Consider the following 26,989-nt stretch of genomic DNA (forward strand, 5'->3'; position numbering starts at 1 on the left):
TTCCCGAATTCCGCAGACAGTAAAAAATAGTTGCATGCAATCCGCTGCTGCACACGCTTTGCTACAGCAAGGTGGGTACTTATGCCATCTAGGCCAAATTCACCCAAAAAATTGCTTCACTTTAACCGATAGTTGTTATAGCTGTGTTTGTTAAAAGTGGAGTATCTGCGGACCAAACTATGGGAGCGGAATAGTTGGTTATATCCAAAAGTATTTTAATGCAGATCTCTTGTAGCGGGCATGGGCTGTAATGCACGATTCATTATATTTGTGTTTGTTACATCAAAGCATTTAATACATGAGGACAGACAGGCCACTGTGCAGTGTTGTTTCTTGATAATGCTTTGTGATGACTGTCACTGCATTGGATTCCAGTTTCTGTTTTCCTGTGTGGTGCTGATGTATTATTATACGTGCATGTACAATCTGTACGCCCATCTGATATGGTCTCGGAAAGAGACTGGCAGTATTGAAAATAACAATAATTAACACACGCTTCAAAGAAAAATTTGGAGGCATACTTTTTATTGGCAATCATGTGCATTGAACAAGATCTGCATATACATTGGGGAAATGGAATTGACGCAGGTCGTCTGTGTTCGCTTTACTATGTGCACTGTGCTTACCAATGTTTGCACTACAGGTGTGCAGCTGATGCGAGGCATAGATGGTGACAAGGACCAAAGCTTCTTCTTGGCTCAGGTGAAGCAGGAGGCACTGCAGCGAAGCCTCTTCCCCCTGGGTGACCTTGAGAAAGCTACAGTCAAGCAGGTCGCAACAAGCATAGGGCTGCACAGGATTGCGACCAAAAAAGAGGTCAGTACTGCCCTGCTATACCACCAGGGCACTTTTAAAGGGGTGCCAAAAAAATTTTTTTTTGAACGTGAGCAACATGTGTGAAATTTGATTCAACTCAACATAATTCAAGCTTTATTGCAAAATCCAGGAGCTTGAGGGCTATAGTCAAAACGCCACTGCACAGGCTTGACTAGGACTTGTCAGTACAAATGTCATGAGCAGGAAATACAGCAGCAGCAAGATTATTTCTAGAACAAGCAAAACAAAAAGGAACAAATAGCACATAAATGAGCAGAATTTTGAGTACAAAGAAGCATGACCATAATACACTGTCTAAAATTAAAGGCAAGTGAGGAATGCACCATATCATAATAAACAGGAAGAAAAATTCATTTTAAGAAATATATTCTGTAATTAATAATATATAAAAAAACTAAATATTAATGGATATACCGTCGGAAGCCCGCAATAATGAAACCCAGAGGCTAGGAAATATTGAATGCCCATAATATTCAATGCAATCCATATCTTTCGACAGCAAAATGTCCCTACACTGCAATCTCGCATCAACAAAATTTGCTGGAGCCCATCTAATGCTAAGAGTACAAAAAATGTTCAAATGAGTTTTCTCTCCACCTACCATATTTATTTGAATCTAGGCTGATAGCTTTTTGAAATAATTGTATACCAAACTCTAGGGTCTGCTTAGATTTGAGGATATTAAAAAACAAGCCCAGTTTGTAATTAAGAATGATAAATGTGGTGCATAGCTAGTGCCATCTAGAAAAGTCAGTATCTCAGCCGCTATTAGCCGTGCCATTAGCCAACTGAAGTACTCCAGCGACGTCGCTATTTTGACCTGTGTCGTTTTGACTTGCGCACCAAACAGTCGATGCCACTATGGTGCCGCTTTCAAACGAAAAGTTGTGCTAGCCGCAGAGGCATCATGAAATGTTCAAGCCTGGCGGCACTTTGGCAAGGATGAGAAAAACGTCCATTGTTGGAGGGAACGGGGGACGCCTGTTGCGTGTGCCGCAACGAGCAGATGACAGCAATAAGGAAAATAAGCGCAAGATAACAGAGAAGAGCTGTTCACCGAGATCGCGCCACATTGTCTGCGCTTTCATGGGCGTGCCGACTTGCGCACGTCCGCAAGCGTGCATGTGGTCTGGCTAGCGGCGATGATAACGTAGAGTGCACTCAGCATGATCATATTAACTAATGCTGTTTTCATTTTGTGCACGCTGTCTTCACTTATTTGTTCGGCCTACATTCGAGGTAAGTTTATTATTTTTTCTGGTTTCGGACATTTGGGCGCCGACTTAGAAGTAGGGCCTGCCTAGATGCGAGTGAATATGATATATAGCATAAAATACTGTTGCAGCACGTTTGTGAGGCTACTGCCATTTTTGTTTACAAAAACAGCAAAACTGGCTAGCGATTGCTAGTGCCCGAAGCACGTCCCGGCCACCATTGTGTTATTTGAAGTGCCATTTCAAACAGTGCAGTGGGCACGGCTGCATCGCTGTTGACCTCTGCTGACATGTGATGGTGGCTTTTTGCGTACCACGTGTGTTGCATATCCCGCGGAAGAAGATGGTCCAACAAAATTAAGCAAATCCACATCCCACCGAAGTGGGCCACCACGCCTCTGTGATAAAGATCCGAGAATGTGCGTCTCCTGCTTCAAGAACGCTGGTTTCATTACCACCCAACAGCAGATTTACACGAAAATTGTCAATTCAATCATCAATTTAATCATCAATTAGTTTACACGAAAACCTATGAATGTAGGTTTGCCCGATGGGGCTGTATTCTCAGTCAATCACTCCACCGGATAAGATCACTCTCGCAAGAATTCAGTTAACTTGGCATAGCATTCGTCAATATATACAGACGACGCCATGCTCTAGCAGAGTGCTCTTGCTCGTAGAGGCCACACTGTTAAAAAGCATGTGATAGTGCTCTCATCACTGCTGTCGCCTGTAGACACCAACATGTCTCGTGCCAAGTTATGTGAAACCTTGCGAGAGCTGTCACATTCGAAAAAATTATCAATCAAGATTACGGTCGCATAGGGCAAATCTGTATTTAGAAACCCGCATCTCGTGCTAAGTTGTGTGCATTCTCGCCAGAATGATCGCATCCGCAAAAGTTATCATTGACGCACGGGGCGAACTTTTCGATGTCAGAAGTGCAGACATTTGGGGTGAGCCTTGAGCAAGGCTCACCAAAGTAGTCGAACAGAATTTTGACAGTAAAGTTTCGTTTTGCAGCGGTCTCATTTCCTGTATTTGCAGTCTCATTTTCGAACATCGAAATTACCGCAAATGCAAATTTTCTTGCTTTGCTCGCTGATTTTATTGTTGGGAGGGTTAACTGTGCAATAGAACCCTGCTAATACGCACCCGATTTAAGCATACTAGCAACAAATCCCTACCCCAGTGTCCATAGAGCCTAATGTATTCGCAGATTGCTTAAGCCGTTGTGGCTTATTATTTGCCTACCGGCGAGTGCTTACCACCATCACTTTTATTGCAGTAGCAAATATATAGTGTAAGCACTATTAACGTACTTCGTCGTTTTCATTTGTACATAGCCATCATCATCTTCCCTGCTCTTCGTCTTCTTTGCGCGTGAGCTGGCGGCGTTGTCTTTTGTGGAATAAACGGCGCTGGACAACTCGATCGGTCTCGGTATTATAAAGTGGTGGAGGTGCGGGGTATCGATCCCCGTACCTGCTGTTTGCTGTTTGCTGCAATAGTCACATTTACTATATACGTATATGGCAAGAACTATTAAATTTAACTTAAAGATATCACAAAGATCCAGTCTGACACCTGCACTGAGAACGCGTCTTCGTCGTTGTCAACACCCAGCTGACTTCGTTGTCCTCAGCTTCTGGAGAAGCGGCAAACCCACAAAACAGCCTACTGCTACTATGCATGTTGCAACACGGACACTCCAGGTGCATTTCTGCCGTCGGCGTCGCCGTGCGGTTCCGTATAAAGTGAAGAGCGATAAAATCGTTACCATGCACCGTATGCTGTATGTGTGAGGGTGAGTCACTGATTGTGGCTGAATCTCGGGCAAGGGAGGGAAGGGAGGGAAGCACGCGAATCCCCTGTTGTGAGCCTCTGTGGGTGTGTTCTACTATGAGCAGTGCAGGTGGACGTGCACACCCGCCTGGGCCACTGTATCTTGAAAGCTATCTGCAACGAAAACAAAGTCTGCTGCATTCTGTGTTTCCGTGGCTTAGTTCGCATTGACGTGAAACGCAGCACGAAGGCCAATTCACTCGCTGCTGCTGCTGTGCTTGCTCACTTCAGCACTTTGATAGCGAGTTTCCACAGTAATTGAGTGAGTTGTGTTCCTGTTTGCTTGTGTGTGCCTGTCATCATGTTTGTTAATTTAGTTAGCATGCCTATGTTTACAAGTTTATAGAGTTGATGAAACTGCTATCCTTACTTCCTTACTTTGTATAGCTGTCCACTAAATTGCTATCACAATCGATCCTTCATCTTTCGGGGAAAACTGCGACTTTTTTGTCGTGTACATGCTGCACTGCCATGACTTGTGGGGCTGATGCTACGCTGTGCCGCAAAGGATCTTGTGCCGTTTCGGAAAGTGGAGAAACCAGTTTACCAATGATTCTGACTTTTGTGTAGCAATGCCTATGTGGAAAACATCGGTAATGCACGGAGGCAAGGTGGAAGTCTTGGCAAGCAATATGACCTGTGATGGACACACCAGCACAGTCCACACCGGTTCCAACGGATCCGCATACCACATAAACCCTTGTTATAACGATGCTGCTTTATTCAAATTATTGCATTACAGTCGCCGATTGTTTATTCCGACCTCACGGGGACTGCGGAAATGCCCGAATAAACAGGTGTCCGAAAAAGCAGATTAAGAAACAAAAAAGAAATCCTTTATTTCCATGCACTTATTCGGGCTCGGCAGTACGCTTGAAGAAATCGTGAATGCACCATTGCACGCTGTTCCGTTTACGTGCAATCAGATAAGCCTGAATCTCTAAGAGGGTCATACGGTCACTATAGGCGGCTGAAAGCACAGTCACTGCTTGTACACGCTCCGCATGTGACGGCAGTGTAGCATCATCTTCCAATTGGGAGTCATCGTCTGGCGGTGCAGATGGAGATGGAGATGCATCGTCTGGCATTGATGATGGAGATGATCCATCATCAATGATGCATCATCTTCCAATTGGGAGTCATCGTCTGGCGGTGCAGCAGAAACCTGACGAATGATCTCGCCATCGTCGAGTTCTCCGCATGTCAGTACAGCAGTATCAGCACCTGTGAAACTGTCAAATGAGACGGTGTCTGGAATCGCAATGCAACCACTGCGCAGATCTCGGCAGAACATTTTCGGCATCAGTAGCGAGCACATCGGAAGGTGACAAATCCTAGGCCTCCCGGCACCCGCTTGCCGGCATGCCCCAGTGCAGTCTGCACAGGCACTGTCAGCGCCATTAGACACTTGACGCGATGTTTTCATATGCTGCGTTGCATCATCGCAACCTCGACACAGCACACAAAGCAAACATCACCACGCCGTCACGCTGACACCAGTCGCACAAACGAAAAACATGGCCTACTCGCAACGTGGTGCCTGAAGAAAGAAACAAATTAGCTGCTGGATTGTCTTGACGTGGCTTACTAAGCTGAGGCTGGAACTGCTGTAGCTATGAACCAGGCAGGAACGATGATGATGAGCGGGGATTTGCAGTAACACCACTTCATGGGGCAGCAAGGAGGCTCCGTTCCAAACAAAAATGGCGTTCAGCAAGTCGAACCATGCACCGGTCAGAGTCAGTGCATGGTGCTTTCGATCGAGTTGGCTCAAAGAGTGTCCGAAAAATCAGACGAGAGGTTGCAAGGTGTCCGAACTTTTGGCAGTTGTTATACATTATGGTCTATGGAGAGAATGGTGGTGCCGCGAAACAGACCAAATAATCGAGCGTGCCTGAATTTTCGGAGTCTGAAAAATCAGTTGGGGACTGTATTCGAAATTTCTCCTAGTCCCAACCCAAAGCATGCATTTTAAACTGGTTTACTCGAAGCATACTGATAAGCTGCTCTGCTTAAAGCCAAGTGTCAGCGAGAGGTGCGTGAACACTTATAGAGGAGATCTGCACCTTTCGTAATGAGCCAAATGTTCTATGCTGAGCAAGCAAGCGACCCTATCCATCGCCAGTTACACCACCGCGCACCGCCTACGCACCCTTTTCCTCCATGGTGCGCTCATGTGTGACCCGTAATGAGTGGGTGCGCACTCACAGTGGCATTTAGTACCTTTCACGCCTGCTGTATTTGCATGATTCTACTATACCACCGATGCTGCCCAAAATCCTAAAAACTAACTTGGGGCTGATTCTACCGCGTGCATCAAGTAACGAAACCTGAATTGACACGTACTATATTGAAATATTATGCAACGTGCGAAGCCACACAGACACGCAGACAGCGGAATCTTAGAGGCTAGTGGCTATCAGAGTCTTGACGGCACCTCCTTTTCAGTGTCTACTGACCACAGAAAGTCATAGCATATAGACAGTCAGAATGCATTAGATATGCCACACTTCGGGGGCTTGTGCAACCGTTGTCTGTGGGAGGCCATTCCATGCACCATAAGCCAGCCCACCTTGCGATGTCTCCAAGCATCGCTTTCTTCAAACGACCAGTTCGATGGCAGTGTGGTTAGCTATATTGCATTGAGTATATTTTTTTAGTAAGAATCTGTTTCCTATTTGATTTTGAATAGAATTAGTTATGATTGTAACATGCGCGCAAATTTTAGTGCACTTTTTACATAGAATTTCTCACTATAACACCTAGAGGGTAATCTGGCGCCACCGTCTATGGGAGTTTCTTAAGGGGACACCGTGCCGGCATGGGAGTGACGGTATATGTGTCTGCGAGGCTCGTGTTGGCTGGTGTTGTAAGAGGCTTCATCTGAAATGTAGATATGGCTACGCAAATAACGCGTTCTCAAAGTAAAATCTTCATAAAATGTTTCCATTCACGCATATTACATCTTTACTCACCCACGATGCATGACCAAGCGAAGAAAAGCAAGAACAGACGACCAACTGTTTCAAAGCGAGCTCGAACCTTGTCATCTGTTCTCCAACTTTAGCGGCCCGCTGATACTTTTTACGTAACATGTAGTCGTACACACAATAACAAGTTCTCATAGTTAAACAAAACATGTTTTCGCGTAATAATAAAGTTAAAACAGCTTTTCGCGTTCTGTTCTAGTAGAAAATGAATCATTGTGACAGACGGAACGGTACTTGCCAAGCGCGTCTTCAAGGTGTCCTGTCTCTACGAGAACGATGCCAATCCGAATCCACAATATACCGGCTTTCCCATGCATACCACAGTGCAGAGAAAGTTATATTTCTATATGAAAGCATAACGTGCGGGTTAGTGTAAAGGACTTTTTCTTTTTGGTCACAGAAAACGGGTGCGCGTTACAATCAAGGGCACGTTAGAATCGAGTAAATATGGTAAGCCCTGGGTCCTCCTCACTTGCCCTCCTCACTGGCCGCCATGGCATTGCAGCAAAATTGCGCAGTGTTTGCAGTGTTCCCCTGTGCTGTAAAAGTAGTGCGCAAAGAAACAGATAAAGATTATTACATGCCATCTCCCATGTGCCCAGTGTGCCCAAAATCACCCGAAGACCCTATCAAGACCCTATTTGCTCCCTCCCACAGCTTACGCAAAGGAGCTTATTGCGACCAGAAATTCGATGCCAGTTTGGCTCGATTGCAATTTAAGATGCGCCATGCGACACCTGTATTAGACTTCCATGACTTCCATTTCACCTCTACTTCATTTATATTTTATGAAGAAGTTGCTTTTGTCAAATTACCTCCTATATCGAACTGCTTTGCCATTCTGTTCAGATCTATATAACAAGGATTTACTCAACTCTCAGATATACAGTCGAACCTGGATATAAAACTGGGGCATATAGAATTACTGTCTACATCGAACTGTTGTAAAATCTCCTTGAACATCCTATGCAAAAGTATAGCGGTGTAGTATGCTGCCATTGAACTCCCGTTCACTGCCATATTCGATATATTGAATGCTGCGCTGCACCCTTGCAAGTGCAGTTCTCCTAATGGAATTGCTATCACATTTTCACATCGTCGGAAATATTTAATGCCCACAAATTTGAAACGACATTGTTTTGGCCGATGCTATAGAATGAGAGATTGAATCTGAAGGGCAGTACAGTGTAGCCCACTTGTAATGAAACCACTTATAGCAAAATAGCAGTTATACCGAAGTGACCTTGATTTCCCATTATATTTTCTGCATTTTCAATGCCTTCTCGGTCCAGTTTTAACAAAGTAAATAAACACAACTCAGTGCATATAGCTAAGCATTTTTTCGAGAAAAACAAGAAATTATTCCGTCAAACATCCTTTTGAGCTTTTGTGTGAATCAACAAGGCCAAAAAACCGCCATTTCCTAGCTCCTGGCAGTCTCTGTCAGTGTCATTTTCCCTTTCGCTTGGCTCAGCTCCTTGCAAAAGTTTGTTTAGCCCCATCAAACAGTCGGCATTGCCCGATCGCAGTCTCCAAACCATGAAAGCGCTTCCTGTTTTTTTTTTTCAATGCCAGGCAAGCTGACCGTCAGTATGTGAGCTGGTTTAGTGCCCTCCAGAAACGTTGCCGGTTTCGTCACATTTCTCGTCTCACTGCTTGTTTGACAGTTTGTTTGACAAGAAAACCCTCCTCCAGTTGACAGCCGCCCCATGCTTTGGGCCGCCCCAGCCCGGTTCCACATGTGGTGCGTCATCGAAGTAAAAAAGAAAAGCACGTAACTGCACTCCTAAATTGCTTTTTTTCCATGGCGTGGCCTCGCTAGCTAAACCGAGTGACCTGCCTGCGCTAACAAAACTGAAGTGTGCCATCACTGCTCATGGGTAAAAAACAGATCATCGTTGTTACTACAGTCGATCCCGGATATATCGAACTCAAAGGGGATCGTTAAATAGTTCGATATATAGATAATTAGAAATATAAAATGTGCATGTCAAAAGCTTCTCTAACAACTCCACACATCTCAAGGCAGTTTCCCGATGTCGTGACTAACGAGAACTTACCGATCTGTGCCTCCAAGGCGTGTAAAAAAACACAAACACAGCACGATGACCAGAGCACTTTATTTCGGAAGAAAAAAATCGGTGTCCTTTGCTTGTTTTTTCTGATGCAAGTTCTGATGCAAGCTGATGCAAGTTCAGCTGCAGCGCATGGTGGTTGGACTTCTTCGTCGGAACCTTCGCTGCTGCTCGAGTCTGCGTCCTCGTCACCCACGATGTTAGCCACAATCTCCGCATCAGCGCGATCCGCTACAGCTTGCACGCCGTCGTCAGCGCTAACGAAATCGCGTGCTCTAACGCCGCCTGGGATGTCATGCTGTAATCGCATGCTGTAACGCAGCCTGGGAGCCAAGAGCTCGCAAAATTCGCTGTCCAGGCATCCAGCGTCATCGTCTTCACTGTCAAGACATCCGTCGTCTGCAGCTACCACAAAGCCTGCTTTGCAGAAGCAGTTCACAATTGAGCTTTTCTTCACGTCATTCCTAGCACCAGCCATCATTTGAATGGCTCCGAGGAGGTCCATTTTGAGTTCAATTCCTAATCGAAGGTTGATTCCGAATGCCGCAGCGACCGACGACTTTTTCCCGCCAGCCTCCACCCGTTGAATGATGTCCGCCTTTGTTGAAAAATCCAAATTATTGCGTTTTTTCGCGGCCATGGCTCTGGAAAATGTGTCAAAAGCGGAAAGAAAAATGCACTGCACCACACCAGTCTCAAGCCTTCGTGTTGGCCTCGTGAATAAAAGGAACAAAGCGAATCGAAAGACGCACTGCTTCGCATCTTCGCATTAACACAAGCCCAAGCTGCACTGACCTCATTCGTCTCGCTGCGCCAGCGGTGTCAGCCAACCAAAACAAAGGAAACGGGCACCTACGGTCAGTGTGGTTTCTCCCTCCCGCTTCCCTTTCACACCCAATCGCACTCCAAGTGCTCCTCATCACATGCCTTTTACCGACGCTCCTTTCTCAGAGTGCGGGGCGGCGCACGTGAGATCGCGGGATCATGGCGAGAGGTTCGTGAGGAGAAGCGCACTTGCAGGGTTGGGGTCTGGTGGGAGAAGCGCACTTGCTGGGGCACAGCTCAGCACTGAGTTCGATACATCGATATTAGCCCCGAGAATTAGGAGTGGCGCCCTCTCGCGAGTGACGTCACGGCCAGGACGCCGCTCGCTCCGGCTCGCTCGGCTGCCGCGCGCGCTCGTTTTCTTCGTGTATGCTTGGGGTATGGGTGGCTCGAGCCGTACGTATTGAAGAATACGTCGGCTTCTTTCAGCTGCCATACCTGAACCACAGTTTCCTCTTCAAAGGCGTGTGAGTCGAGAAACTTTGCGGCTTGGATATCGCAAGCTAAGTAGATTTAAAGGGGTCTACTAGGTTTTGCAATGCATATATGCGCCGTGTCTATCGGTAAATTTTGACTAAAAAAAGAATATCTGCAAATTCAACGCGCGAAGTTGTGTATGATGCTTCGCTAAACACTTAACATTCCTTTAGTATTTAGCTATGAGAGGCATTGCATTTTACGTGGAAGAAAAATTTGGTAATTGGCGTCAACATGTTATCCGATATTAGAAAGACACTGCCCAGCGAAGCTGTCATCACGATTCCTATTACTCTGGTGTGTTGTTCTATTCAAATATGGCCATTCATTGTTGCGTAAAAAAATAGTTAGGCGCGCATTTCTTATGAAAAAGTTTGCTGCTACTTTCATCCCCCTCTGAAACAGGCCTCCAAAAAACGAATTGCTCATGGCTGCTAACACGACGGCGCGTCATGTAGAGTATTTACATAGTTAATTCACAAACACCATAGTAGCAATCACCTGAGAGAAAAGTTTCGTTGTTAAGATCGAGAGCCACTCAATTGAAAGTGATGAAATGTTTCATAGTGGCCCTCAGTAGCCTTTATCGACAATATGGCACACCCCTGATCACGTAACGGTAGCAATCGACTGTCCGTATGGCGAGGCACGCTATGTTCGCGAAACCCATCAGTTCACTACAACTTCGAATTAAAACCATAAAGCATTTTTTACAATGCCAACTGGAATGGCTAAAGTATTCTCGAGCTACTACACCGCAGCTTAGATTGCCTACAAAAGGAAAATTCAAGCACCTTCTGTCTCACGATGTCTCGATCCAGCGTTATTTAATTATACAAACGGATAACAATTCGCTTCGTCGGTACATAAATTAAGGCTAAATTAAGTTTGCTCCAATCCAGCCGCAAACATTCATAAAGAAAGCACCACAAGCCTTGCATATACTTTCACTTGATTTCTGACCCTCCACCGGGGGAATATCGATATCTTGAATATTTCCCATACTACTAGTCATTGACGCTTCGACGTCTTTCTGGCTGCCGCTATGCGGTCCAGCAGGCATGCTTCACTAAAAAAATTGGGCCGAGCAGCCTGTGTCAGTTCGCCAAACAGATTCGTCATGTATATTCCTCAAGCAACAAGCACCAGTAAATTTCTCAAGTGAGTTTGATTTGATTTGATTTATTAATTTCCATTTACACACACACATGTGCAGAGGAGTGGTAAATGGAGGTGGATGAGGGAAAAAAGCCGCACAGACGCGGCTTGAGGTAACCTCATCCCCTTAGGTACAATATGGCTGCATGGGGTAACACATCAAACGCCATATAAATTACATTTATATAGTGGCCATAAAACATTGCAGTTATACAATATATGAAAGAACAGTAAAATATTTCCACAATAACAATGCAAAACACACTGCGGCATTGAAATAAATAAATGATATACACTAGGTAACATAGACAAAAAAAGAGGAACATAACATACATTATTAATCATTAACAAACGCTCTCTAAAGAGGTGAGTTGAAGGTGTAGCACGGAAAAGGAAATATATATTGGTACATTCCTATTTGTACTATGTAAATAGCTTTAAGCCTTCATTAACTTTACTTCAAGTTTCCACCGATTATAAAAAATAAACACGTGAAGAACCGCCTAGTGTTGACAAGCAGGTAAAAAAGCAAGTGAGGCGTGTGGAATCTAAGCTCCAGTATTAGTTAAGTCCCCGTGCTACTGCCGAGCGTTTCTGTGAGGAAATGCAAAAATTCAATATTATACCATGAACCACTCGTCGTGAGCAAACCTGTTTTAGCGAAATGAAATCAACGTGACTGCTGTAGAAGTCATATATAGCCAGCTTTGTGACATAGTTGTTGCACCGCGGCAGGTATAGTATCATAACTGGATTCATATAGGCTATGCTTTTGCGATTGTCTATCCGCGTATGAAAAACCCGCAATTGGCTGGTCTGCGTTGCTTCGGCTGGCACTGTAGTGTTGCCTTCGAGAGCTGCATTGTTGTCTAAGAAATTAGCTCTTTTAATAAATGTTCGCAAAAGAAGACGTCGTAAAAATATATTTGAGACGACCACCATAAGTATACAAGCAGAGAGAACGAGGGTGAACAAACGAAAACACCGCAGAAAGCGCCCGGACAACGCCCGAACTGTAGCAGACGACAGGCGCGAGTCCGTGCCCTGACGTCACACGAGCGGCGCTCGCAGCGCCGCTCGTGTTCGTTCTCGGGGCTAATGCCGGTGCACGGGAGTTCTATATACGTGAACAATAGTGCTATACTTTTGCATGGGATTCCCAAGGGGATTTTTCAACTGTTTGATATAGGCAATAATTCGATATATCCGGGTTCGATATATCTGGGATCAATTGTAGTGGACTTACTGGCTCTGGTTCTTCTCACAGTGTGCTTGTAATTTTCCACGGTAACAGCTTGGCCTTCCCTGTGCTTCTTGCAATGACGAACTTTTCCTTGAAGTTGTCTATCTTCCCGTGGCTCGGACAATTGTCAATTATGAAAAGCACTGGCCAATTATTTTCGTTGAACTCTCTATGTGCACCTTATGGACATAAAGCGCACATAGTTTTTAAGAATAGCAGCAGTCATCCATGCTCGCTTGTTACTTCTGTAGATGCATTCCTTGGCAATAGTTGCATTTCAGAAGCACCATGGCTTCTCCGCCTTCCCCAGTATCAACAAGGGAAGCTTTTCCTCGCCTGTTGCATCGGTACTAAACAGCACTGCAACATGCTCCTTGCTCTATTTTCCTCTGGATGAGGATCCACCAGCGATAGTGAATGTGCAATTCAATAGTGACACGTGTACTTATCCTTATCGGGCAACCACGTTTCGCAGCCTAACAAATGTAATCGCACAGCGTGGTACGCGCCTGTATGTATCCGAAGTTTCTGGAAAGTTATCGATGCTTCTATCCGCTGTCTGTTGTCGCCGAACGTTATGTTATCTGATTTCATCACCTGACGCGAATGGTGTAGAACTTTGTGGAAGGCACGCGGGTCCGAACGATTAATCTGGAACATTCGACGACTGCTCTATAAAAGCCGACGCGCTTGACCCGCTGATCAGATCTTCGATGATCGCCGAGCGTGTTCGCCGCTATCGTTGTGCTATAAGTGTAGCCTGTTTTGTGGGCACAGGTTCGCCCAATAAAAGTTAGTTTTGTCGTTCACAGTATTGCTACTGTGTTCCTTGACGTCACGACCACGTGACATCTGTTGGAGGTGCTTGTGCGTTCATGTACCGAACGCCCCTGCAAAGCCGCGATCCAAGCCCGAAGCTCGAGGACAAAACCAACGTCGCCCAAGACCAGCGTGCTAGCCGCCGACTGCAAGGACTGCCCCCAGAGCACGGACTTCTACCTAAGACAAGCAGGAAGATTGCCACCAAGTCCACCCCAATGGCAGCCCCAGCATCCCCCGTCGTGCTGCAGCAGCCCAGGGAGCCCCCCACGTTACGCGGTTCAACATTCGAGGACCCAGAAACCTGGCTCGAGAGGTATGAGAGGGTCGCTGCATTTAACAGCTGGAACAGCGACGACAAACTGCAACATGTCTTCTTCGCATTGGAAGACGCTGCCAGGATGTGGTTCGAGAACAGAGAAGCCACCTCAACGACCTGGGACCTTTTCCGAAGCGGCTTCCTGCTGACATTCACAAGCATCGTACGCCGAGAACGAGCCTAAGCACTACTAGAAACCCGAGTGCAGCTGCCTAACGAGACCACCGTGATTTTTACAGAAGAAATGAGCCGCCTATTCCGTCACGCCGACCCGGAAATGTCGGAGGAAAAGAAAGTCCGGCTACTAATGCGTGGTGTAAAGGAGGAACTTTTCGCCGGTATGGTTTGAAACCCACCAAAGACCATCGATGAGTTTCTTCGCGAGGCCACTAGCATCGAGAAGACACTTGAGATGCGAAACTGGCAATTCGACCGCCGCATCAACTCTACAAACTATGCCGGAGTTAAATCACTGGCCTCCGACGACCTGCGCGAGGCTATCAGGGCAGTCGTACGAGAGGAGCTTCAGAAGATCTTCCCGTCGTCGCAGCCTCAAGTGGCCTCAATCGCTGACATCGTCAAAGATGAGGTTCAGCGGTCGCTTAGAGTTCCGGAGGTGCAACCTCAATTACCGCAACCCCAGCCCGAAGCGATGACCTACGCCGCCGTTGTACGCCGTCAACGTCCCCCCTCCACGACCACGCCAGGGCCCTGCAACGCCGCTATTCCGTCGACCACCGCCGCCAGCACGCCCACTCGTCGCCCAGCGCAGCTACCCGAGAAAGACAGACATTTGGTGAGCCCCCGACCACCGCCCGCTCTGCTATCACTGCGGAGAAGCCGGCCGTGTGTATCGCCGATGCCTGCCCATACCGCGACTTGGGACTGAGAGGGTTCGCAATCAACGCGCCGCGTCCACAGCTTGGAGAGCGCCCACGTGACATTGCCGACTACCTCGCCGCTACTCAATGGAGCCATTGACGACCATCCCGTTCGCCGTCGCCAGGCCACTACCTGTCGCCGCAGCGCCGACCATACACCAGCCCAGCCCAGGGCCGCTCTGAGAGCCCATATCCGGAAAACTAAAAGCAGCAACCGATGGAGGTGCGGTTGCTGTTCGTCGAACTGACGAAGATCCTCCGCCGCAGACGAAGACGACGAAGAAACCATCTCGACGACCTAATGACAACACGCCGCCATCCCGAAGAAGTGGGGAAGCCAAGACTACACCGACGAAAAACGACTTGACGACGCGACGTGCCAGCTTCAGTTCAACACGACGCAGCCGTGATGCGACTCCAAGACCCAACTGCAATGCCAGACAAAGAACCACCGACCTCGACGTGCTTCTCGATGGCCATGCAGTCACTGCCTTAGTCGACACAGGGGCTGATTACTCCGTAATGAGTGGACACATCGCCGCCCAGTTGAAGAAGGTTAAGACTGCATGGGAGGGTCCCCAAATTCGGACCACTGGAGGACACCTCATTATGCCAACTGGAATCTGCACGGCAAGAATTACCGTTCATGACCGGACTTACCCTGCCACCTTCGTTATCCTCCAACAGCGTTCGCGAGAAGTCATTCTCGGCATGGACTTCCTGAACCAACCTGGCACAATCATTGACCTGAAGTCGAAGTCCATAACGCTGTCGGAAGATCGAGCGATACCGCTGAAGAGCTCTAGTAGTCACCATGCCTTAAGTGTGCTCGAAAGTCAAGTCAGCATCCCGCCTCGCTCCAGAATTGTCATATCCGTAGGCACCAAAACGCCTGCCGACGTAGAAGAGTCATCGAGGGTGACCAACATCTACTGCTAGACCGTGAAATTTGCGTTGCAAGAGGGATCGCTCGACTGCATGGAGGCAAAACTGAAGTGTTGCTGACAAACTTCAGCCAGGAGTTCAAGCACATCAACAAGGGCACGACGATCGCGTACATCGAGGAAATTCTGGAAACCAGTAATGCGTTTGTCCTCTCGGATTCCGCCGCATCTACCCCGACGACCATGGTTCCCGAACCAGACTACGACATTAATCCAAGTCTCTCCGTGATTAAGCAACAGCAGCTCAAAAGTCTGCTCCAACGATACAAAGGCTGCTTTTCAACGTCATCGAGGATTCAACAAACACCAGTTGCCAAGCATCGCATAATAACCGAGGAGAGCGCTCGACCACTCCGCCAGAGCCCTTACCGAGTTTCGCCGCGAGAACGTGAAGCTATAAGACAACAAGTCGACGAAATGCTGCGCGACAACATCATCCAGCCGTCGAAAAGCCCGTGGGCATCCCCTGTTGTCTTGGTGAAGAAAAAGGACGGCACCTTACATTTCTGCGTCGATTATCGTCGACTGAACAAAATCACAAAGAAGGATGTATACCCCCTACCACGAATAGACGATGCATTAGATCGGCTCTGCAACGCAAAATACTTCTCGTCGATGGATCTCAAGTCTGGCTACTGGCAATTAGAAGTCGACGAGAGAGATCGCCTTCATCACGCCAGACGGCCTCTACGAGTTCAAGGTCATGCCATTCGGACTCTGCTCGGCGCCTGCAACATTCCAGCGCGTCATGGACACGGTGTTAGCAGGATTGAAGTGGCAGACCTGTCTCGTTTACTTGGATGACGTCGTCGTCTTTGCCGAAAATTTCGACGATCACCTTAGGCGGCTTGCGACAGTACTAGAGGCCATCAAGTCATCAGGGCTCACTCTGAAGCCAGAAAAGTGCCGCTTCGCTTATGATGAGCTTCTGTTTCTAGGCCACGTCATCAGCAAGTCTGGAGTTCTCCCCGACCCACAGAAGACAGCTGCCATTGCAAAGTTCCTGCAGCCCATCGACAAGAAGGCAGTGTGTAGATTTCTTGGCATGTGTGCCTACTACGGGCGATTTGTCAAGGACTTCTCATGTATTGCTGAGCCGCTGACACAGCTAACTAAATGCGATGTCGAGTTCAAGTGGGAAATGCCGCAGGCCGACGCATTTCAAGAACTCAAACGACGCATGCAGTCGCCGCCCGTACTTGTGCACTTGGACGAGCACGCCGATACCGAAATCCACACTGATGCCAGTAGCCTAGGCCTCGGTGCCGTGCTAGTCCAGAGAAAAGATGGTCATGAACACGTGATAGGTTATGCTAGCCGGTCGTTGTCAAAAGCGGAAGACAATTATTCTACAACCGAAAAGGAATGCCTCGCCATCGTTTGGGCTACAGCGAAATTTTGCCCGTACCTATATGGCAGGCCATTCAAAGTTGTCAGCGACCATCACGCTTTGTGTTGGCTAGCAAATTTAAAGGATCCTTCAGGGCGGCTGGCGCGGTGGAGCCTAAGACTGCAAGAATATGATATCACTGTTACCTATAAGTCCGTACGAAAACACTCTGATGCCGATTGCCTATCACCCGCCCCCATTGACTCGCCACCGCAAGATGACGAAGATGACGACGCCTTCCTCGGCATTTTAAGCGCAGAAGACTTCGCTGAACAGCAGCGAGCAGACCCGGAGTTGAAAAACCTCATCGAGTATTTGGAAGGGCACACCGACGTGTTCCCTAGGACATTTAAGCGAGGATTATCTTCGTTCTCGCTTCAAAACAACCTACTCGTAAAGAAGAACTTCTCACCAGTGCGCGCCAACTACCTTCTTGTTGTCCCGTCAGGACAGCGTCCAGAAGTATTGCACGCCCTACACGACGATCCAACCACTGGGCACCTTGGATTCTCCCGGACGCTGTCGAGGATACAGGAAAGGTATTATTGGCCGCGCCTGACCGCTGACGTCGCCCGTTATGTCAGATCATGCTGAGACTGTCAGCGATGCAAGACACCGCCGACAAGGCCAGCCGGATTACTACAGCCAATCGAGCCTCCTTGCCGACCATTCCAGCAGATCGGGATGGACTTGTTGGGACCCTTTCCGACGTCAACAACCGGAAATAAGTGGATCGTCGTGGCGACGGACTACCTCACTCGCTTCGCTGAAACTAAAGCACTGCCGAAAGGTAGCGCCGCCGAAGTAGCGAAATTCTTTGTCGCAAACATCCTGCTGCGACATGGCGCCCCAGAAGTCCTCATCACCGACAGAGGAACGGCCTTTACAGCGGAGCTCACCCAGGCCATTCTGCAATACAGTCACACAAGGCACAGGAAGACAACTGCCTACCACCCACAGACGAATGGTCTTACGGAGCGGCTGAATAAGACCCTCGCCGACATGCTAGTAATGTACGTCGACGTCGAACACAAGACCTGAGATGCCGTCCTGCCGTACGTAACATTCGCTTACAACACGGCGGTGCAAGAAACAACACAGATCACGCCGTTCAAGTTGGTTTACGGCAGGAACCCGACGACGACGCTCGACGCCATGCTGCCGCATGTAACTGACGAAGAGAATCTTGAAGTCGCTACCTATCTCCAGCGCGCCGAAGAAGCCCGACAGCTCGCCCGCCTGCGAATCAAGAACCAGCAGAGGACCGACAGCCGACACTACAACCTCCGACGATGCTTCGTCGAGTACCAGCCCGGCGACCATGTTTGGGTTTGGACCCCTATACGCTGACGAGGACTGAGCGAGAAACTTTTGCGTCACTATTTCGGACTGTACAAGGTCATTCGACGTGTTGGCGCTCTGGACTATGAGGTCGTGCCAGACGGCATTTCGCTATCACAGCGGCGCCGCTCACGACCTGAAATACTCCACGTTGTGCGACTCAAGCCGTACTACCAGCGTTAATGAACTTTGGGGCTTCGCGTAACTGATCTTTGGACTTTGTTTCTTTTCGTTGTTTTGTTACTTATGTTTAATAAGTGTCCTTTTGTGTTTCGCTCTCTTATATTTGTAGCATCGGGACGATGCTATTTAAGAGGGGGGTATTGACACGTGTACTTATCCTTATCGGGCAACCACGTTTTGCAGCCTAACAAATGTAATCGCACAGCGTGGTACGCGCCTGTATGAATCCGACGTTTCTGAAAAGTTATCGATGCTTCTATCCACTGTCTGTTGTCGCCGAACGTTATGTTATCTGATTTCATCACCTGATGCGAATGGTGTAGAACTTTGTGGAAGGCACGCTGGTCTGAACGATTGATCTGGAACATTCGACGACTGCTCTATAAAAGCCGACATGCTTGACCCGCTGATCAGATTTTCGATGATCGCCGAACGTGTTCGCCGCTATCGTTGTGATATAAGTGTAGCCTGTTTTGTGGGCACAGGTTCGCCCAATAAAAGTTAGTTTTGTCGTTCACAGTATTGCTACTGTGTTCTTTGACGTCACGACCACGTGACAATAGCATCTTGTAAAAAAATGCAGCCTCATCTCAATTGTATATGTCTTTGTCTTCATACTTTTCAAGTGTAGCTTGGACCCATTGTTCATGCCTTACATCTACAGTGTCACAGTTCACGGCTGCGCTTTGACCAACGATAGACTTTGAGATCACGCCATGTCATTTCTTGAACCGCTCAGGCCCATTTGGAAGGCGAGAGCTTCGGCTTTTGCAGAAAATGCAGGTCCATATACGGGGAAATTTGCACTCCAGGCATTCTTCAATCACTGTAAAAATGCACTTTCTACCGTATTTACACGATTGTAAGTCGACTCGAATGTAAGTCGACCCCCCCATATCGCTTGACCGAAAAAAAAAAAGATAAGAGAGCATACCCAAGGGCGCATTCGATAACGAAAATTTATTAGTAGCTGACATGGTCACTCGACTACTCGTCTTCACTAGTGCTGCCATCGTCATCGTTGCTGCGGTCCCACAGCGCGTCGTGGTCCAGCGAAATTTCAAATTTGGCAAACGACTGCACCAGGACATCTTGCAGAACAGCAGCCCAAGCCAAATGCACCCAACCACACGCAGCCATCACGGAGGCTCTTTTGACAGGTCCGGTTGGCGTAATTTCGCAGTCTTGTGCCACCAGCTACTCGTTGTACTCGCGGCGGAGCAGAACCTTAACATTAAGGCGAAGGTCCGGGCTTGTTTCATGATCACGTTGCACTTCAATGGCAGGGACCGATCACGCATTTCAGCGACGTACGTCGCAAGCTTAGCGTACAGCTCCGGAAAGCGTCCAGACTTCGGCACGTGGGAAATTTGTCACTTGCCGTCACAGGGTGAAAATTTCGCTTGACTGCAGTCGCCACTCTCGCACCACCCGTTTAGAAACATCGAAATTGCGGCCCGCTGCGCAGTGATTTGTTTCTTCGGCGTAAAGGATGGCAGCCCCCTTGAACGCTGCTGTGAACGAGTGCCGAACGATTAGTGGGCCTGCAGCACTCCATGACGACTGGGGAAGCATAGATGTAGCACGTAGCCGGCAGTCAAGTGGAACGCGTCTAGCCTTTAAACAGAGAAAGAGAAACCCGCGAGCGGTGTCTGCTCTTCTATGAACTACTGATACTCCCCGCAAGCGATGCCGTTGTGAGGGTGCCGCCGCAAATGGGAACAGTGGCGCTAGATACGGGTAGGGCCATAGAGCAAACATAAAATTGTAACTACGTTGTAGCTCTTGCTCGTATCGCTTTTTTTGGCGGGGCCATGTTTTGGTTTCGATTGTAAGTCGACCCCCCAACTTCAGACTTTCAAATATTAAAAAAGGGGTCGACTTACAATCGTGTAAATACGGTACTTCGGGGTATATTGAATTGTGATTCCTCTTTCTCTTTGCCGAGAAGCTCTCTTCAAAGCCATCCAGCACAGCCTCCTTTCTTTCAGTACAGTTGATAAAGTAGATGGCCGTATGCCGAATTCTTTTGCGATGTCACTTTTCTTTGGGTTGCCTTTTTCCACTTTCTTTTTCAGCAGAACTTTCTGCTCCAAAGTCAGACACTTTAGCCTGGAGACTGATGAAGCCATTTATCACTGTAGACCAGAGAAGCACACACGAGGCATGCCTAACGAAGCACTTTGAATAACACACAACCACATGACCTGCAGCACGAATCCAAACGCATGCTCTGTTGGCGCCAAAGCCACTGAATGTGGCAGGCGACGCAGAAGGCAGAAGCTTCAAAATGTCATTGAGGCATCTCGCTTTCCTCATCAGTGCACGCTGGTGATAGTGACGGTTGCAATGGCGGGCTTGGCATCGGCTTCACATGTAGCGGAAGAAAGGCGATCGTAGTTGTGGAGACCAAGAAAGCAGGAACTTAGGAAGGTCAGCCGTTGAAAGATTGTGCTCGGGAGGGCAGGCAGAAAGAGAGCACCTTTAGAGGAGCAGCGACATCGGAACTGGAAGCAAGGAGGGGCGGAGTTGGCATGAAGGCGAGTGAGAGGAGCGACTGGTGTCCAAATGGCTTGTAGACTGAAGAGCTTGCAGACTGGAGAGCGAATGAGAAGGGGAAGGCAGGGGGGGTGGCCTTTATAGTCTTCCGTGACCGCCGCACGGTCACGGAAGACTACGAGAGTATCGCACTTTCCAGCGCTGTAAATGCCATGGCTTGAGTCTGAGCTTGTATTTGTTGTGCTCTAAAAACAATTAGCCGCTCATTATGGGTATGGAGTGCAATTGATAAAACTGAACAGTTTTGCAGTAGGGGCATGATCACTGGGAATTTTTTCTCGAGGTGTACAACTGAGAAGTTTACAACACGAGAGTTTTTTGGTGCATCATTGTCGATGACACTGGGTTAATTCTATGGTTCGAGTGTCCATGTTCGCGGACCATCGCGTCCACGCCATTGACCAATGACTAGGAACAAAATTCAATGACCAATGATGCTACCATGCATTTAAACTGTTTGTCTAAAGTTAGATGGCGCAAATTGAGCATGACCGGCTCAGGAAAATTGCCGGGGAAACACCAGCTTGCGTTGACCTGCCACGTTGACAGCTTGACTCGCTGCTGGCGATGCTTGGATTTTTCGTGTTTTCGGCAAGTCGTCGGTTGATTTGCACCATCAAAAGTGCAACGAAGCTAGGGGCGGTGTTTTATTGCGATGCAGGCCGATTATGGTGAGCAGCAAGCAAATTTCTTGACCGGCTTCTCCAAAGTCGCACTTCCCAATTTGTTAGCGTAGCTCCTCGCATCAAACATGGCACTTATAATCGGAGGAACACTTCTTTTTTTGTTTTTTGAGTGCCAGTAGTGCTCTTTAGAGCATTAAAACTTGGCTCATCGAGCGCACCACATGGAACGCTACGGTGCAAGCCTGCTTGCGGTTTTCTGGCATCGCAAAGTATCCGGAAAACTTTATTTTTGTGTGGATTAGCTCACGAGGGACACCAGCAATGCGATTGCCACCGGGATTAATGGTTCGGGCGTGCTGCACCTTAGAATTTGACAGCTTCGGTTTGCTCTGCAGTAAACAGCTGGGAGCACTCGGCATTCGCTTGGTACCTGTTACTAGGTGGTCATCAATCATGGGTTTGGTACTTTTGAGGCCTGTTCTGTGCCTGCATGCCTGCCTGCATTCGTTGGCTGTATTAATTTGACACTGCATGTACGAAAGGCCTCCGCTTGCCTCTTCACTCTAAGTGAGGGCCAAGCTCTTCCCGTGCTTTGAGTAACGTGGCTTAAAATGCATGCCTTTAGGTCGGAACCAGAAAAAATTTCGAGTAAAGCGATTTTATTATAACGAGGGATTACAGTGAAATCTCGTTAAACCGTAGCTGGCCGAAGCTCGGAAGAAGTATGTACTAAAGGTAGTACTGCTTAACCGAAATAGCACGAGATCGCCCACTTACCTGTCAAAAACAGAACTCAGAGAGTGTGATGAAAAGGGAAAAATCATACAGTATTTATTCTCTTCGCCGGACAAAAGTGTTAGTATTTTCGTTTGATGCTGTGGCGGTCTTGCAGCGACGACAGCGGCCTCAAATTTACTGAAGGCTGCGAGCAAGCCTTCCAGCCAGCCCCCTTTTCTCGGCAAACACTTGCATGGCAGATTCCTCATTGGCATTGCGTGTTCTCCATACACGTGGGCAGTAGCGCTGCAGAAGCCGCGGGGCACCTTTTTCATTCCGAGCTGCTGTTCTTGTCGCGATGACTACATTCATGAGGCTGACGAAACGCACAGCTTCTGCCACTGTCGGGCCTGAATCGCCCGTGCTATCGCTTTTCGTGTTGTCCTCATCACTGTCGTTAGTCGACATTTTGGCAACAACAGAGGCAACGATGGCTAAAAGTCAAACCTCGTAGTTGACGTCTCTTCGTGGTCGCAGCAGCACTGCCGAGCAACTTCTTCGCAATCCAAATGCCACAACGCCGTAGTCAACACCAGATCGCTGTCGCATGCCAGTGCCGACTTCTTCGCATTCCAAATGCCACAACACCGTAGTCAACAGTAGATCCCTGTCGCGTGCCTGCGCCAACTTCGTGTCAAGTTCGATAGCACGAACGATGCCTAATTTTTCTTCTATGCTGAGCACCCAGCATCTTTTTTATCCGAGCTTCGGCATTACGCGAGTCCTTGATTGCATGACGCTACAGTGCTCTCTGGTCCGGGGCCGAAATAATGTCGATGTGGCTTCACGCGCAAAGGCACAGGGCGCTTGGAGGCCGTTGTGCTGATCTCTGAGGCTTGTTGTTCTGCCGGACTGCCTGATGGAGACAATGCACCGCTGTGTTTGCGTGATCAAAAGCGGAAACACTACGTGTTAACTGATACGTACGCAATAAGCTGGTATGGTTTATGCGGATACAAAACACATTATGTTCAATAGCCGCTGAGTCGGGGATTTGACTTTACTACTTTTAAAAATAAACTACTGTTTGAGTGGGTACAGTTTAACGACATTTAACTGTACTGTATAATGCAGACGAAACAGGGCTATTTTTTCAGTTACTGCCAGCAAGAACTCTTGCGGTGAAGACGGATAAATGCGTGATAGGAAAAAACAGCAAGAATCGCATCACGGTGCGAACATGGATGGCTCAGACAAGCGGCCCCTATTGGTCAATGGCAAGGCTAAGAAACCGCGAGGCTTTGCCAAGGTGCTGTCAGTGCCAGTAGCGTATTGTCACGTGGTCGTGACGTCAAAGAACACAGTAGCAATACTGTGAAAGGCAAAACTAGCTTTTATTGGGCGAACCTGCGCCCACAAAACAGGCTACACTTGCATCGATAACATTCCAGAAGCTTCCGACTTATGCAGGTGCATCCTGCGCTGTATGATAACATTTGTTAGGCGGTGAAACATGTCACCCGATAAAGACAAATAAGTACACGTGTCAATATACACACAACGCCAAGGCATAGATGACGGGAGACATCTTCTATAAGTGGCTTACTGATTTCATCAAGGATATGAGTGCGAAGAAGTGCAAAGTGCTGCTGTTGCTCGGCAGTTGCAGCACACGCTATGTCAACGCACATCTAAGCATTGTCAAAGTCCTTTTCCTTCCAACACAACTGCCAAGCTACAGCCGATGGACCAGGGAGTGATCGCCAGCTTTAAAGTCTACTTTCACCACCACGTCATCGAGCATCTGCTCATCGACATCCGAACAGCTGATAACTCAGCTGACTTGAAGGTGCTGCTGGTGAGGGCAATATTTTTTGCAAGCAGAGCCTCGAGGGACATGAAGTCACAGACCATACTTCACTGCTTCCAGAAAGCGGGTTTCTCGTGGGGCAGCAGCGCTGCTGGAGACGAAACAGCCGCAGTGCACTGATGAGCTTAGGGCAGCTTTGGGAGCCCGCGGGCAATGCAAACCTTGTCTTACGTGGCTTGGATTATATGGACATTGTCCTAGTGGATGAAGACCAGACCACTGACAAACTCTCCACTAGTGTTTCTGAAATGGAAACAATCGCCGATTACAGTGCCTCGGACCCCAAAGGGGGTGACATCGGTGCATCTCAGTCAGTGGCCTCAGGAGTGGCTGTTTTAGGTGTCAACATGTTATGCATGTACCTGAGTTCCAAACCGCGCATTTGCACTCAGTTGGACAGTGTTGAGGCCGCTGTTGCCTGCAGCGGGGGGATCAAGTACTCCACCACTGAGCCACGCCAGCGCTTGTTAGCACACAGTAAAAAGATGTCCTATAAATTCATCTTTGCACTCGAGGAGACATGCAATGTGATATGCGTGCTGCCTAGCACCGATACACGCACCTTTAGCGTTGCAGTTGCATATGATTACACTCGTTAGAACGCCATGTAGCAGATGCACAGGCAGCGGTACAGGCAGTTAAGCAGGCATCAGGAAAAAAAAGCTGATCATGTGTAAATCTTAATATAATGGAAAACATGTATGGAATACCTGAATAGTTCAAGCAGGCTAGATGACCGTTTTTCACCGTCCTGTTTCGAAGGGAATGTCATTAAATCGTCATCATCATTACCATCGCATTGTGCCATTTGACATGTGCACCGCTTAGCGTCGATACGTACAAACTTTGCATTGCAGTTCCGTTATATTCCTTCAAGTGTCCCGACATGTAGCAGTTGCATATAGCAGTTGCATGCTGCATTTAGCTAGACCTGGTAAACTCAAGCAGGCTATGTGACTATTTGTCACCATCCTGCTTCGAAGGGGATGCCAACAAACTGTCATTATCATCAACAACAGCAACTTACCGTGCCACGAGTCAAGGTATGTGACATGTGTGTCACATAGTCTGGATACTTGTGTTTACTCTTCGGTACACATTATGGTGCCTCCTCGCAAGGTACAAACCGCTGCTGAAATGATTCGTAGAACTATGTGCACGGCTGCAGCCAGGCAACATCGGGCTCAGCATACCGTGGTGCAGAGAGAGCAGGACAAGCTGCAGGACAAGCTGCAGCACAAGCCGCAGCTCGCCGTCGACGCCAAGCGGACCGTTCTGATCGTTCTCGTAAAAACTATGCGAAGAGACTTCGCTGCGAAGACCCTGTAGTGCGTGGTGCTCCAAATGGCTCCTAGGAGCCATTTCGGAGCTCCTCCAGCATATGCTGTGACTGTGCTGCATGTGCTGCGCAGACCTGTGACTTTTTCAAGGGATGTAAATAAAATTTTCTATTTGGTCTACTTGATGCCTAAATTTTTTTAGAGTCCATATATAGTGAGAAAGTAGTTATAGCAAAGTAATTTCTGATTCCCACCATCTTCTTATAACCAGGCTACACTGTACATGCCACGGAGGAAAAATGAGGCTACAGGAGCTTAGTTTTGATTGCTGCACATTTGATGGCTCGTGCAATCTGCAGCCATTCGTTTTTGGCTGCAGCAGATCACTCGGTTTCAAAAACATCAAAGACCTCCCGGTCTGTACCCGTTATCAATCTTCTTAATCTTGATCTTTTCACTGAGTGGTACTTGGCATATGAAATGGCGAACTGAAAATGCTGTGCCACTGGGTTTGTCTTGTAGACAAGGGCTTTTCGCGAACAGCATTTTGTATTCTGGAGCAATCAAAACGAAGCAGTCTTTGTGGTGAGAATTTTGTTGCGTTGAGGATTTTGTTACTGCGGGTGTTGACAGTATTTTATGTTTCAAATTATAGATGCATCAAACTATTTCACAATTCCGTTTGAGTTAAATATATCTGGGATTGACTGTAATAGACTATTCTCACTTAGTTTGGTCTGCCTGTATTCAGTGCAACCAATTCCACTTTTCATAAACCTGGCTATAACAGACCATCGGCCACAAAAGACAAATTTTTGGGCAACTGTTGTTTACATGGTGCAAATACGACTTACTTTGCTCTGACAATGTGTGTGAGTGTACACTGCATGCAGCTATTTCTGGCTGCTTGCAGAATTAGCAAAATATTCAATTTTTCTTAAACAATTTTCTTAGCAGCAAGCTTCCCACAATGGCATGCTGCACAACACAGCACAGGTGGAGCCTTTTTTGTTTACCTTAACCATCTCGCACACAAATGCATGCAGGCTTGACATCATTTGTTGTCTTTCTCCTCTCGAAGGTATGCCTCTGGAAGTGAGCTCTAACCAGCCCTTGCACTTGTTGCAAAGTGTCACAAATTGAATGCAGACGTATGTAATGCTAACTTGCTCCAGTTATGTGGTAAACCAAACTTTCTGTCACTCAACTGCACTTCAGGTTGGTTTGCCAGCACAAATGAACCACAATGAGCACTTGTGAGCCTATTCCACTAACACAACTCTTTCGTGCAGGCTCTCTCACCATCTGCTATTATTGACAAATTGTTTAACTAATAATTTCAACTCATCTAAAGCCCATTGCTTCTTTATATTGAATGCAAACATTCTTGAGTGCG

At 47.6% G+C, this 26,989-nt stretch overlaps 1 protein-coding gene across 2 annotated transcripts in view; it reads left to right on the top strand.

Annotated features, from left to right (window-relative positions):
- LOC135899441 (mitochondrial tRNA-specific 2-thiouridylase 1) overlaps window positions 1-26,989 on the top strand; it is a 148,841-nt gene that overhangs the window by 15,635 nt on the left and 106,217 nt on the right. For both annotated transcript variants that reach the window (XM_065428693.2, XM_065428692.2), the window contains exon 4: window positions 644-816. In XM_065428693.2, the coding sequence (XP_065284765.1) occupies window positions 644-816 (173 nt within the window). The remainder of the gene's footprint in view (window positions 1-643; window positions 817-26,989) is intronic.

Source organism: Dermacentor albipictus, chromosome 6 (genome assembly GCF_038994185.2).
Source record: "Dermacentor albipictus isolate Rhodes 1998 colony chromosome 6, USDA_Dalb.pri_finalv2, whole genome shotgun sequence".
Lineage (NCBI taxonomy): Eukaryota > Metazoa > Arthropoda > Arachnida > Ixodida > Ixodidae > Dermacentor > Dermacentor albipictus.